Genomic DNA, 15124 nt, shown 5'->3' with positions numbered 1-15124 from the left:
CAGCAAATGGACATAGAGAACAGACAACTTTGGGGGGGGGGGCGGGAGGAAGGGGAGAGAAATTTAAAAAAAAAAAAAATCATATATTTTGCACAAATTAAGAGAAAATGGAAGCCCTTTTGGCTTGTTACACCAGGAGCATGGAGGGCCCATACTGTCTGGGGTTTCCCGGTTCTTCACGACAGCAGCAGGAGCGGAAGACCCATGCTGCACATCACCAGGGAGACAGCCCGGGGCGGACACTGCCAGCACTCAGGGCGTTCCTCTAGGCTGTCCCGGGGTGGTGGTAGAGGCTTCCATCCATCCCAGGGGCCAAATGAATACTTGTTTCTACCCTATTGTAGGAAAAGGGAAAAAACAGCTAGGTGAAGTGTGAAGTGTTAGAAAGCTGTTCTTTTTCTTAAAACAAAAGTATATATATATGTGTGTGTGTGTGTGTGTGTAACGTATACTTGTTATAAAAAATAACAGAGGGAAGTGGCTATGGCTCAAGCAATTGAACTCCCGTTTACCATATGGAGGACCCGGGTTCAATCCCCAGGGCCTCCGGGTAATAAAAGAAAAAAGGCCTCCCAGACCTGCGCAGCACAGAGAAGCGGAGGCCCCAAAAAGATGATGATACAACCAGATAAAAAAGGAAACCAAACCCAGAAAATATATAATAATAAAATAACCATTGTTAACAATTTTAATATTCTTTCATATTTTTTCTATTCATATGCAGAAATATTTTTTCTTTCATTTTAAACAAAAAATGATGGTCATTTTTCTTTTCTTGTTTGTAATTCCCTCCTTGCTCACAGTAGGTACTCAAAAGATATATATTAAATGGAAAGAAGTGGATACTTCACCCTGTCCTACCACTTGCTTTTTTTCACTGAAATTTATTTTGGACTTATTTTTTGGTTTTTTGTGTTTTTTTTTCTATTTTTCACCAATGTACCTAATACTGACTATCCTTGTGCACATGTCTATGCACACTTACGCAATCGTTTTTATATGGTGATTTCTAGAAATGGAATTGCTGGGTCAGAGTGGATGCCCATTGGTACCAAAGTCTTGTACCAGTTTCCATGACAGTTTCTTCTCTTGTCACCCTCTTGTCCCTGCAGGATGAATCAGGCACCGACTGTGGGCTTTGAGCAGGATGTTGGCAGCCGAACCACCCACCATTTCATGTACCCCGAGAGTGCCAAGAACCTGCCCGCCAATGTCAGCTTCGTGCTGGTGCCTTTCAAGGCCCTGGACCTCCTGTGGATCGCCAGCGCCCTGTCCACAGGGCAGATCCGATTGTGAGCCCCTCTGTTTGTGGGCAGTACGGGTGATAAGACCACCCTGGGAGGGGTCTGCCCAGGGACCGGATCTTAAAATTTCTTTCTTTGAATGTTTTGGCCAGGGGCGCTGGCGAGGAGGGGGGCAATAGTAGAGAGGTCCCAAAATGGTGGGTTAGTCAAGGACACAGCTTTTTTAGCATCACTTCCTGCCTGGTGACACCCAGCATACTGGTGATGGAAAAGTGAGGCTGGGACCAACTGGTTCTGGGCTTCTTTCCAGGAGGTAGCTTCTACCTGTGGGAGTTCTGCCTTCTGAGAACTTTCTTTGGGGGAAGTTCCCATGGGGACCATTGGGAATTCAATTCAGCAATTATTTTTTTTAACAGCTATATACTTCACCCATTTTAAAGTATACAATTCAGTGTCTTTTACTATATTCATAGAACTGCACAACCATCAACCACAATTAATTTTAGAACATTTTTATCACTCCTAAAGGAAACTCTGCACTCAGCCATCACCCTTATTTGCTCCACCACCACTACCCAGCCCTAAGCAACTACTAATCCACCTTCTGCCTCACCATCCATTTTTTTTTAAAACACATAAGTATAAGGTACACTTTCCTGGCTTTAGGATGTTTTCATGAGCTTTTGTTTGGGAGACATAAAGGCTAAATAAAGGAGGCAAAGGGCTGTAGATTTTAAGTCCCATCAATGCTCAGAAAAGGAAGTGTGAGCTGAGGAACTCATGGCTGGTAATAGGGAAGGTGGGATTTGAGAAGAGAGTAGAGTGTCATTCTAGGCAGCAGTAAGGACACAAACATGGTGGGTTTGAGATGATACACTCACTCCTGTAGTGAGTTCACAACCGAGAGTTGTAGGGGAGAGGTTGGGGCTGACCCTAATACTTGTCTGAAACATCCCAGTTTTATCCTGAGGGACAAGGGGAGCCATTGAAGGTTTCTGAGCGTGTTCATCTTGTGATGAACATGCTGTGGGAGCTCCCCGGCAGCAGGGAGGCCTGATGTGGGACTGTCATCACTCAGGTAGAGGGGGAGCAGAGGCATCCTTGAGCCTCAGGGCCATCTCAAGTGTTACCTTTCTGTCTGCTTGCAGCACGTATGCCCCAGTGAAGTCCTTCCTTCGAGTGGACAAAGAAAAGGTAAGCTCCTACCTGCTCCCCCTTGTTCACCCCCATGTCAGTAGAACAGTGCTGGCCTGACTCATAGGGTGCCTGATCCTGTAGCTCAGGCATCCCCTGGATTCCTTCCAGAACCTTCAGAGTCCACATTAGCTGGTGTGCCTGATCCAAGTAGACACCTGAGGAGCCAGGACACATAAGAGGCCCAGGCCCATCTATGGGCATGGAGGAACTGGCACAAGCTGCCCAGAGCCTAGCCTGTGTCTCCAGGTCCCAAAAGCCCCTTACGTGACTGTTGCCTTTCCCCCTCCCAGGTCCAGATCTACAACCCAGCCTTCTTCAAGTACATCCATGACCGGTGGACAGAGCATCACGGGCGTTACCCTTCCACGGGGATGCTAGTGCTCTTCTTCGCCCTGCATGTGTGTGATGAGGTGGGTAGGCCCCAGTGTGGGGTATCAAAAGTGGGGACCCCCAGAACAGAGGGCACTCAGTCCTTCTCAGGTCTTAGTAGCAGGCCACAGAAGGAAAGTGGTTTTTTGTTTGTTTTGGAGGTACGAGGGATTGAACTCTGGACCTCGTACATGGGAAGCAAGCACTCAACTACTGAGCCACACCTACTCCTACGAATATGTTGTTGTTTTAATATATTTATTTTTAAAAGATACATAGATCACAGAAAATATTACATTAAAAAAATATGAGGCTGCCATATACCCCACTCCCCACACCCCCCACTTTTCCCACATCAACTTCTTTCACTAGTGTGGTGCATTCACTGCATTTGTTGAATACATTTTGGGAGCACTGTTACACAGCACGGATTATAGTTCACATTGTACTTTACACTCTCTCCCCGTCCATTCAGTTGATTATGGCAGGATATATAATATCCTGCATCTGTCCCTGCAATATCATTAAGGACAACTCCAAGTCCTGAAAATGCCCCCATATCACACCTCCTTTTCCCTCTCCCTGCCTTCAGCAACTGCCATGGCCACTGTGTCCACATCAGTGATATAATTTCTTCCATTGCTAGAGTCAAGAAATGTGTTTTTGATGGCAGAAACCAAGCAGCTTTGATTTTCCCCACTTCTATGCTGTAAAGTAAGCTTTGCCCAAATTTTACCACTTTGATAATTTTTACCAAATTTGAAATCACTTCATTAAAAGACTAAATTTATTTAAACAGGAATTGCAATATTACTACCATAATTGATACTACTTGCCATTAAGAAAAAGTAACCATAAATATAAATAGAAGGGAAACTATCTAGTGACATTTCAGCTGGATGGTGTCTCCCACAGCCCTGAGCTCAGCCCTTCTGTTACTGAATTTTATTTAGGTTCTTGACTTATGCTGCAGAAATGAATTTTAAGAGCACATTGGGTGAGTTAGGCCAGTAATTTATTCAGGTAGGGAGGGACAAGAAATGGGAAAATAGAACATCAGGGGTCTCAAGTAGAGAGGAAGGGGATGAAAAGTGATAAAGTGGGCTGATTGACAGGCTACAATTTCCCATTATAGGTTATAAATGCCAAAGTTTTACCTATGTGGCCACATGGCAGAGGAAAAATGGTGAGACCAGTGTGCAGAGGGCAGGAATGGGTCCAGAGGCAAGAGCAGAGAACGAGAGCTTAGGCTCTGTGCCTACCTTTTTAAACTGTTATTTATTCCACCCCTTTGCTAATGGCAGGGGAGGGGTTCCAGCTGTTTGCTGTTTTGATTGATTACCCCACCCATCAATTCCCTGTGAGGGCCCAATGATAAAGTCTTTGAGGAAATCCCGGGCTCCTCCTGGCTTCCAGAAGAAGTCTTTTTTCTGGATAGCAGAATCTTGGGGATGGGGGTCTTCCAGCAGCCATCTTAGGGTTGCTGATGTCCACATGGACTCTCTGCCAGGTTCCAGATACATCTACCGATGCCCTATCTTACTAGCCGGCTTCACAACTCTTCAGGTAAGGTTGGAGGTTAGTCTTTCAAGCAATCACACCTCAGTAGTGAACAGGGTTACTGTGCAGAAAAGGCCGGCGCTCATGCCCAGCACACCCACTTTGACCAGCAAATTCCTCAGTGTGCAGTATTGGGTACATGACCAGTTTTCAAAACAAAACAAAACAGTGAATTAGCAAGAATTTGGAGCTGTCACAGAACAGACTATCCCCAACCTGAGACATTCTTCTCATTGTAATCTGGTGGAAGGAGAACTGAAAAGAGAGCTAAGCAGCCCCTCCGAGTCAGTGGCCTAAACGCCAGGCCTCGGGCTCCCCTAATCTCCTCTGGTGCCATCTACACGCTGAACCATCACCTTTCTGCTGCCATCCCTTGGCTGCGCCCACTTTCTCCCGAGAGGGCCAGGGGCCCCAGTCTGTCCCGCGCCTACCCTCCACGGTCACCAACGCGGTGACGCTGCTCTGTTCTTCCATGCAGGTGAACGTGTACGGGTTCGGCGCAGACAGTCGAGGCAACTGGCACCACTACTGGGAGAATAACCGGTACGCGGGCGAGTTCCGCAAGACGGGAGTGCACGACGCGGACTTCGAGGCCCACATCATCGACATGCTGGCCAAGGCCAGCAAGATCGAGGTCTACCGAGGCAACTGAGCCTGCCCTCGCCACGACCTTCCGGGCCCAGCCGAGGCGCCGCGCGCTGCGGGCCGGCACTCGGGAACAGTCCCAGGGCCGCCCAGGCGTGAACGCCGCGCCCCCGGGGGCGCCCTCCCGCCAATCAAGAGCGACGCCAGGCCGCGGGTCTGGGCCAATCACGCTGCAGCCCATGCTGACCTCCGCCAATCACGAGACTTTGGGGGCCGGCCCGGGCCTGGCACCAATCAGTGCTGCAATCAGGCGGAGACTCTAGTTCTCTCAGCCAATCATGCGACTCAAGGAGAACTTCCGGCGCTGGGTCTCGTCTCCTCCAATCAATGGCCTTCGGAGGCGGGCCTGTGGGCGCTCATACCCCCCCCCCCTCCCCAATTGTGCTTTTGGATAGTATTTTATGTTCCGCCTTTTAGGGAGTAGGGGTCTTGGTTGCAACCTCGTTGAGGTACTTTTCTCAGGCTCGGCGGGAGGAGCATCTTGCCGGTCTGACCCCCCCGGGGGTGCCGAGGAGGAGATGATGGGGAAGGGTCGGGGCGGTAGTGGCCTCGCCTGGGTGACTGGTGGAGACGGGCCAGGCTCTTCCGCTTTCGCGCTGCTGGAGGCTCCGGCTGTTCGCGCAGAACTCCTTGGCGTCGTCGGGGTGGGGGACGAAGGGGAGGTCGTAAGGCTTTCTGGTGGTCCGGGAGTGGTAGGAGGGTGCCCAGACGTGCGCTTTAAGCCCCGGGAGAAAAGCTGGAGTCCTCCCAAACCTCTCCCGGCCTTCTAGAGAATGTTAAGGCGCCACGTTTCCTTTGTCAGGCGCAGGTGGATGAGTGTCAGCCCATCAAAGAAATGCAGCTAGAGTGAAAACCCAGAGGGCAGATGGGTCCCCTCATCCTCCTCCCTGCCCTTTCCTGCCTTTGGTCACCCTATGGGATGGCCTTTCTGACCAGGGCTTTTAGTGTCTCACCAGAAAATTAAAGAATTACACTCACCCTTTTTTCGGGGGTGGAATTTGCTTAGGGCCTAACTCTGGAACAGGTGTAAGGAACAGGGTAAAGGACAAGGAAGCCTGTCACATCAGATGATAAGGTGCTTCTCTCTCAGTGTACCCTCCCACCCTCCTGTTGGCCCACATCATTTTTAGGATCCCCTTAGGCCCTGAGCCTCCTCACCAGCCTACTTGTTGCTCTGAAAAAAATCAGAAACTTGCCCTGGGATTGGGCCCCCTCTGCTTCATTCCCTTTCCCACTCTCATACACGCATGCACGCACGCAGGCACACCTAGGGAGAGGGAGCAACAGGCTGAGAAGCTGGAGATGGGGAGCCCAGCTGCCTGGTGCATGCACCTTCTTAACCCATCACCCCAAAGAGGAGTAGGAAGCCTCTTGCTTGGGGGTGCAGTTTGCTTTGGGCTCATACTTAGCCTGAAGTTACCAAGTATAGCTGACCAACAAAGATTTTTAAATCTTAACCTGGCATGCAAATAAGCAGGAGTCTAGCTGGGGAGGAATAGACTTGCCCAATGCATGTCTCCCCCCACTGCCCATGTGTTCCCCCACCCCACCCAATATTCACCTGCCTCCTGCCCACTTTCCGTTTCCCGCTCTAGAAGCACTGGGAAGCTAACAACTTAGGGTTACAGCTGGAAGCTCTTACCATGACTGAACCCAGCTTAAGTTGCTAGAGGAAGCTGCTGGTATTCTCACCCTTAAAGGCTGGGGTAGTTTAGGAGCGGGGAAAGGGCTTCTGTGAAGCTTCCAAACATCAAAAGAATCCCTCTCGCAACAGTAACATGCAAATCCCACCCTTTCTCTTAGTGTGTTGACATCACCACACAACCTCCTGGCCATTGGTATAGTTCCTGCAGCTGGCTGGGGGAACAGTAACCCACAGGGGAGTATATTAAAAGAGGCTTGGGTGGGTGGTGGGCACCCCTAAAAGTTAATATATTGAGAACTTTGTTTGATTCTATTCCTTCCCAATTTCAAACGTAGGAGTGAAGAATGGAAGGGGGGTTTTGGAGGGCCTTTAGCAGAGAATCTCACAGGTCTCCCACCATTTTAGGGAGTTGAGGCACCAGCTGTTCTTGCCAGTCTCATCTCATTGCTTCCTAAAGAGGCTATTTTGAGTGTTTAGAAGATGAAAACAAAACAATGCAATTATGCCAAACAGTATTGAGCAGAATAATTTATTTCTTTTTCTTGTTTTGTTTAAACCATTAATAAATCCCCATTCTAGAAGAGGTAGGTCCCAGCATCCCACCCAGATCTCCTTTTCTGCAATAGTTATTTAAAGGAATATTTTTTATTTTCTTCTTTCCTTTCTGAATTAAAACAAACAACAAAAGCCTCTCTAGTCAGTCTTCTGTTCTGAAATGTTTATATGGGAAGGAGATTGGGCACTTGTGACCATGTGATGGCTGAGAATGTTGGGGGTGGGGGAGGTGAGTGGGGAGGGAGGATCCTGCTATGCATGAGGAGCTGGTTCCATTGGCCCTATTCCCCAAAGTTCCCAAAGTCTTCGCCTTAAAAATCAATTAGTTCCTCTCTTCAGTTTTCTCCAAAAGAATTAATTGGGAAGAATTTCTGGCAGTGACTTCCCACAGTGGCCATCCTTCTGTAACCACTTTGGCCTCTCTTCACAAATGCTTTACAGTCAAGGTCTCTGGTGCATTGGGGCGTCACAAGCTTGGTCATCCAGGCCAGGGGAGAGAGGGGACAGTGGGGGTGACTACATCCAGGGCAGGTTTTCCCCATGTTTGCAAGGTCCCTGCTATATCCACCCCCGATTCCTCCTCCCATGCCACAAGAGGAGCTCACATGTTGCCTGCAGTTGCTAGACAGAAGGGGACAACCTTTGGGAAAGCTGCTGGTAGCAGATGAAGTTCCACCTTTGGTCACCTCTGCCAGCCACTGCCATCTTTCATGCTTTCAGTGGTATCTGCTTTAGTTCCTCAGGAGGGACACAGGTAAGAGACTATTGTACTGCAGGGGAGAAGTGGGTGTCCTCTTTGAAAAATACTGGGCAAATGAAGAGCACTGGGGACTCAGGAGCTCAGCATAAGGCACATAGCCCCAAGCCATTCTTTGAAGCCCAGTTAAAGTGGTGTTATTAACGGGTTGGAAACTGGCTTGTCCTAGGTCAAGCCTAGTCTGTTAGTTCCAGTAAGACTAGGCCCAGCTTTGCAATTGTTAACAGCAGCAAGAGAAGCTGGGGGAACTGGCGGGAACCTTCTCTCCTTGGACCTTCCCCACAGTGGGAAAGCACAGCCTAGGAGGACACATGGAATCTCTCAGTATTAGGAGTGTGTGTGTAGGACAGGAAGAGTGGTGGTGGCTGACCCCAAAGTTTCTCCATTACCTTCCCTGACCAGCTAAGGAAAGGATGAGGGTGGGGTGGGAGCAGGCAGAGATCGAGTCTGACCTTTTCCGCTAAAGCCCGGAAAGAGTCCAAGCTCAGGTGCTGGGGAGGCCTCAGGGGCCTCTACATGCTGCTTGGGGGCACAGCTTATGGACCTCAGGGCTACTTCATGGGTTTAACGTTGATGGTTTGAAAAGGAAGATGAGGAGGAAGTGGAAGGATAAGGGGGAAAGGGAGGGTGAGTGCTGGCTCCCTGAGGCCAGGTCTCTGTGCCTGAGTTTAGGCCTAGGTTGGGGATATCTGAACTTGGTGTCAGGAACCAGGTAAAGAAGTGACAGGCCCTCAGAGATGATTACCTGGGGTTACTAAGTGTGCTCAAAATACTAGGTTGTAGCGTATTCTTGCCGTAACATTTCCTGGAGGCTCTGCGCCCTGCACTGTGCTTGACCCTTAAGGAATACTCAGATTGTCTCTGTGGCTGAGGAGCACGGCCACTGGTGGCTTAGCGTGGCTGTGACCACACAGGCTGGAGCCCAAGTGAGGACGGGGTCAGCTGTGCTTGGCGAGGTTGAGGGAGGTTGTGGGTAGAGCCCACAGCCCAGTCCTGGTTCCCTTGGAGGAATTGACTTCACTATTTGACCTCAAAAATCTCTGAAGTATTTGAGGTTTCTTTAAAGAAGAAAGTTGTACCCTGATTCCAAAATAACCTTTGAGGCTCTTTATTCCCCCTTAGCCTGGCCCACAGGTCCCCCTGATCCTACCAACACCACCAGCAACCCGACCCCTTTCTTCCCCGGTCCGAGGTGTCCCAACCCTGAGTACCACCAAAGCTATGGCCACCAGGATGGTTTTCCTGCTCCTAAGTGGCCTGCAGGATGGAGACTGCAGATCCAGCTTGAACCAGGAGAGGGCTTTTCCTCCCTTCTGAAGAAGGCCTGTAAAACTTCTTCCCACCCTGCTCTCGGTGTGGGTTGAGAGGAAAGTGGCTGAGTGGTGGGAACAGACCACCGTGGTGGTCCAAGGCATCTGCTCAGGCAGTTTACTTGGGCTTTCAGGACCTGCTGGAGCCTCTTTCTAATTATACAATGGGATGCCACCATGAACAACTGGCTTTATTGTTTGGTGGCTCAGATAACATCTATTTCATGATGGACCACTTAGATTCCATGGTCACTTGGTATCTCATGAGTCAGTCTCTACCAGTGCCCATGAGCAAGCCTGGAGTTGCCGTTACAAATGGAGAGTATCTTTTGACGGAGGAAGGCATTGGTCTTATTCTAAAACCCCAGGAGTCTGGACTGCATTTCTTCTATCTGGGGTTGCCAGAGACTCCATATATCCCTTTCTCTTCCAGTAGCATTTAGACACTTTGAATACTATTTGGTTGGCTGGGTCTCAAGGTCCAAGGGGCTGGACAGTGGGCAGCACAGCACAGACCTGATGCAAGGCCATTTCTTGTCCTACACCTTATTCTAAACTGGTTGCCTTATGGATTACTCTAATTGGTTGGAGCAGCATACCGAAATGTTGTACATCTTTCTTCCATAATCTGAAGAGTCCTACCAAGTATTGTCTTTTTTTCCCCCATGTTGGCCAGTCTATTGCTTTGATCTGATAAAGATACCACATCTGGAAACACAAGTTGACATTGCCTCTTGATTGGGTTTGTGGTAATCTATTGTTCTCCATGACCCACCTGCTTTTTTTTTTTAAGGGCATAGATTTGTTTTTTGTTGTTGTTTTTTGTGGGTTTTTTAAAGATCTGTTTTATTTATTTCTCTCCCCTCCCCACACCCCCACCTGCCTGTTGTCTGCTCTCTGTGTCCATTCGCTGTGTGTTCTGCGTCCACTTGCATTATCTGGCAGCACTGGGAAAGTGCATCTCTTTTTTGTAGTGTCATCTTGCTGCATCAGCTCTATGTGTGTGCAGCACCACTCCTGGGCAGGCTGCGCTTTTTTCATGCGGGACGGCTCTCCTTGCAGGGTGCACTTCTTGCATGTGGGGCACCCTTGTGTGGTGGCTCCCCTGCATGGCATGGCACTCCTTGTGCACGGCAGCACTGCGCATGGGCCACGGCTCAGGAGGCCCTGGGGATTGAACCCTGGACCCTCCATATGGTAGATGGACACTCTATCAGTTAAGCAACATCTGCTTCCCCCACATGCTTTTATACCAAATAAACAGGGGAGTAAAAAGGTGAAGTAGAAATCACCCACCCCTGCATTACTCAGGTTTTGGTCATGTCACCAATATCTTCAAGTCCTCCAGGGATGTGATATTGACTTTTTGTTTTTTTTAAGATTTATTTTATTTATTTCTCTCCCCTTCCCCCCCATTGTCTGCTCTCTGTGTCCATTCGCTGTGTGTTCTTCTGCATTCGCTTGCATTATCAGGCGGCACTGGGAATCTGCATCTCTTTTTTGTTACATTGTCTTGCTGCGTCAGCTCTCCGTGTGTGCGGTGCCATTCCTGGGTAGGCTCTGCTTTTTTTTCACATGGGGCGGCTCTCCTTGAGGGGTGCACACCTTGCACATGGGGTACCCCTATGCAGGGGTGTCCCTGCATGGCATGGCAGTTCTTGTGGGCAGCAGCACCGTGCATGGGCCAGTTTACCACACAGGTCAGGAGGCCCTGGGGATCAAACCCTGGACCCTCCATATGATAGGCAGGTGCTCTATCAGTTGAGCCATGTCCGCTTCCCTGATATTGACTTCTGACATAACTATCTTGGGGATGAGGTGAAGGGCAGTTCCAAGGGCTTCCATTTGGCCTTCCCATTATAACCCTCCCTCCATGGACACCCTCCTGGGATTGAGGAATTTATCTTAAGATGGGTCTGTGGTCTCACTGAACCCGCTGTTAAGTGGGCTTGGACCAAGACTCCATCTATCATTTGTCCCGTGTAAGCTCTTACTCTGATTGGTGGGCCACACAGGGATTCAGGTCTTAGAGCCAGAATCTAATAGTCCCTGGAAGTCTGGATATTTCCCTTTCCCCAGTGGTCCTCACTCCAGTAAATAGGCACAAATCCCTCTGAAAAAGGTTTGGGGATGATTCACATGTACACCTGGCAGAGGATCGCTCCTCAAAGAACCTGGTGTCCCTTCGAAGAAGGGGCTCCATGAACTGATTTAGGCCCAGGACCTGGGTGAGATGCTGTGAATCCCCATCACTGCATGCAGTTCATTAGGTTTCTTCTCAGCACACCTAGAATATTTCCTCCTGTAGACATCCAGCAGTACCTTAGTAGGCTGCCCACCGACTATTTCATTTCTGGGGACCCCTATAATCAATTAGCTATTGCCCCAAATTCTTGTAGGGCAAAATTCTAATTACCATACCTTGACTTAGGGTAAATGTGCCTGCCTTATCTTGGGCAGTTAGGCACTTTTTTCTGGACTTTATCAAGCTGAGATCTCATTATTCTCAGTGAGATCAAGGAACCAACTGGAATGCAGCATCCCCCACTCTGATCTCTGACTTAGAGAGGACAGCCACCACAGAGTTCCTCATAGACATTGGTATCCCTGACACTAATGCATTTTTTAAAAACTAATTTTTTAAAGATTTATTTTATTCATTTATTCCTTCCACCTCATTTTTTGTGCTCGCATTCTGCTCTCTGTGTCCATTCGCTGTGTGCTCTCTGCATCTGCTTGTCTTCTCTTTAGGAGGCACTGGTAACCAAACCTGGGGCCTCCCATGTGGGACAGTGGCGCTCAATTGCTTTGTTGTTCCTCTCATTGTGTTTCCTTTTTGTATCTCCTTGTTGCATCAGGTCACTGTGCCAATCTGCTGTCTTGCTCATCTTCTCCAAGAGGCACCAGGAACTGAACCTGGGACCTCCCATGTGGTAGGCAGGAGCTCAATTGCTTGAGCCCCATCCACTTTTCCCTAAAAAGTAATTTTTAAAAATATTTTTTATTGTAAGCTACAGTGTATATAAAGAAAAGAGCATAAAAATACATGAAAAAAAATTACAGCTTAATGAATTATTTGAAGATCAACACCCATGCCACCCCTACCCAGGTTGTCCAAGCAGCCCAGAAGCCACACCTGCTTCTACCCGTCTGGCCCAGCACAACCCCCTTCCTCTCCCTAAAGGGGACCATTATCCTGACAGCCTGAGGGCATTGCCTCCTTGCTTTCCTGTGTACCTTTATCATGGAATCAGAGATGATAGGGATATGTTTACATATTCATCTCTAAACACTATGGCTTAGTGTTTCCTCTTTGCAATTTTATGTAAGTGGAATCATGTAGTATGTGTGTGTGTGTCCCTTTTTTCATTCAATGTTAAATTTGTGAGATCCACATTGTGTGTAGCTGCAATTTTATTCATTTTCATTGTTGTATGAGATATGTTTCTATGTCCCTCGGGATATAGCTGGATATTTGGATTGTTTCTGGTTTGGTGCTATTATGAATATTCCTGCTGTGAACATTCTTGTTGACATCTTCTGGTACATATAGATACCTTTTCTGTTGGGTAGAAAGGCAACAGTATATGTAATATATTTGTATTAGTCAGGGTTCTCTAGAGAAACAGAATCAACAAGAGATATCTGTCAATAGTATGCGATTCTATAAGAGTCTCTCATGCAGCCATGGGGATGCACAAGTCCGGGTTCCACAAGCAGGCTGTAACCAGGGGCTCCAATGAAAGTCCAGTGAAGGTTCTTCACGAGTTCTGGGAGTTGTTGGCTGTTCAAAGAGGAGCTGGGAAATTCTCCCTCAATGCTGGAATCACTTCCTCTTTTAAGGCATTCAACTGATTGGATAAAGCATCACTCATTGCTGATAGCTTATTACCATTACATCAATCAGGGGGATTGCCATCTATGATTTACCACTGCAAAGTCAGTGGTGACTAAAGTCCATAAATGCCTTGTATTATAGTTAGCCCGGTGCTTGCTTGACCAAACAACTGGGCACAATTACCTGGCTGAGCTGACACAATAGCCCAACCATCACAATATTATATATATACATGTGTGTGTGTGTTAGAGGTTCCCACTTACAAGGTTTGCAATGATTAAATAGTCATCAGGCTGTGACTCCATTCCGACTGGCTGAGCAATCAGCCTATAGGTTAGGAGGGAGCCCATCCCCTCCCAAGAACAAACAATGTGGAGCAGATAAGGGCCTTCACCCACTCTGGGCGCAGGAACCACCGATCCCTCCTGCATTCCAAGACCTCCTAGGCCTCTTCTCCCTAGCCATTTGGCCCCAGGCTGTACTCACCTACTGGTATACTGTGTAACATCCTATCCACCACCCTCCAGGAGTGGGCTGAATTCTCTCTTCAGGCCCACTCCATTGGGAGAGCTTCCCAGTAAACTTTCTACGTCCAATCATCAGTCTCCATGTCCCAGTGAGCACCATTTCTCTAACAATAAGACAGGGCAATTGTTAGTTCACAGGGCATATGAATCTTCAAGTTCCTTTCCAAAGTGGTTCTACCAATTAACAGTCTCCCAGAAATTCCAGTTGCTTCACATCCTTGCCAACATGTGATGGTATAAATCTTTTAAATCTTAGTCATTGTGATGAGTATGTGATGATAAATCATTTTCGTTTTAATTTGCACTGATTACAAAGACAATTAAGCACCTATATGTTTTTTTGATCATTTGGGTATCATTTTTCATGAAGTGCCTATTCAGGTCTTTCGCCTATTTTTCTACTAGGTTGCTTCTCTTTTTCTTGATGATTTATAAATGCTTTAAAATATATATTATGTGTAAGAGTCTTTTGTCAGTCATATGTGTTGCAAATATTTTTTTCCACTCTGTGCCTTGTCTTCTCACTGTCTTAATAGTGTCTTTTGATGAACAGAAATTCTTAATTTTAATGTAGCCCAATTTATCAATTGTTTATTTTATAGTTTGTGTTTTTTGTGACCTGTTTAAGAAATTATGAAGCTCGTCTCCTATAGCTCCTATACTATTTTCTAAAAGCTTTTATTTGTCTTTAATGTTTAGGTCCGTTATCTATCTGGAGTTGATTTTTGCATGTGTTATTAGGTATGGGTCAAGTTCTGTTCTGTTTTGTTTTTGTTTTTTTTTTATTTTTCATATGAACATCAAATTGTCCTAGCACCATTTATATAAAAGACTATCCTTTACCCACTGATTTGCAAAGACATTTTTGCCTTGATTCAGCTGTCCATACGTATGTTTGGGTCTGTTTCTAGGTTCACTATTTTGTTCCAACAGTGGTGGTGGGGGGATGGACTGTATCCTTGTGTATCCCCTGGTATTATAGGGAATTATTTACTCTGGCTTAATAATTATTGTTCCACCTTGATCTTCTTCTAAATAAAATTTTAGACTAAGCCTGTCGGGGAAGTGCATTTGGCCCAACGGATAGGGTGTCCGCCTACCACATGGGAGGTTCAAGGTTCAAACCCCAGGCCTCCTGACCCGTGTGATGAGCTGGCCCACATGCAGTGCTGATGTGCGCAAGGAGTGCCATGCCACGCAGGGGTGTCCCCCGCATAGGGGAGCCCCACGTGCAAGGAGTGCGCCCCTTAAGGAGAGCTGCCCAGTGCGAAAAAAGCACAGCCTGCCCAAAAGTGGGGCCGCACACACGGAGAGCTGACGCAGCAAGATGACGCAACAAAAAGGGACACAGATTCCCAGTGCTGCTGACAAGAATCCAAGCAGATGCAGAGGAACACACGGCAAACGGACACAGAAAGCAGACAACTGGGGCGGGGGGTGGGGTGCAGGGAAGGGGAGAGAAATATATAAAAAATAA

At 47.7% G+C, this 15124-nt stretch overlaps 1 protein-coding gene across 3 annotated transcripts in view; it reads left to right on the top strand.

Annotated features, from left to right (window-relative positions):
• The window catches only part of ST3GAL2 (ST3 beta-galactoside alpha-2,3-sialyltransferase 2), a 52130-nt gene extending 44783 nt beyond the window's left edge, over positions 1-7347 (top strand). For all 3 annotated transcript variants that reach the window (XM_023583582.3, XM_004474798.5, XM_058279738.2), the window contains exons 4-7: positions 1113-1292; positions 2393-2438; positions 2732-2851; positions 4849-7347. In XM_023583582.3, coding sequence (XP_023439350.1) covers positions 1113-1292; positions 2393-2438; positions 2732-2851; positions 4849-5022 — 520 coding nt within the window. In that variant the 3' untranslated portion in view covers positions 5023-7347. The remainder of the gene's footprint in view (positions 1-1112; positions 1293-2392; positions 2439-2731; positions 2852-4848) is intronic.
• The last annotated feature ends 7777 nt before the right edge of the window (positions 7348-15124 follow it).

This window comes from Dasypus novemcinctus, chromosome 18, assembly GCF_030445035.2.
Source record: "Dasypus novemcinctus isolate mDasNov1 chromosome 18, mDasNov1.1.hap2, whole genome shotgun sequence".
In the NCBI taxonomy this organism is placed as follows: domain Eukaryota; kingdom Metazoa; phylum Chordata; class Mammalia; order Cingulata; family Dasypodidae; genus Dasypus; species Dasypus novemcinctus.
Note: the sequence above shows the minus strand (reverse complement) of the source record. Positions and strands in the feature narration are given on the sequence as shown.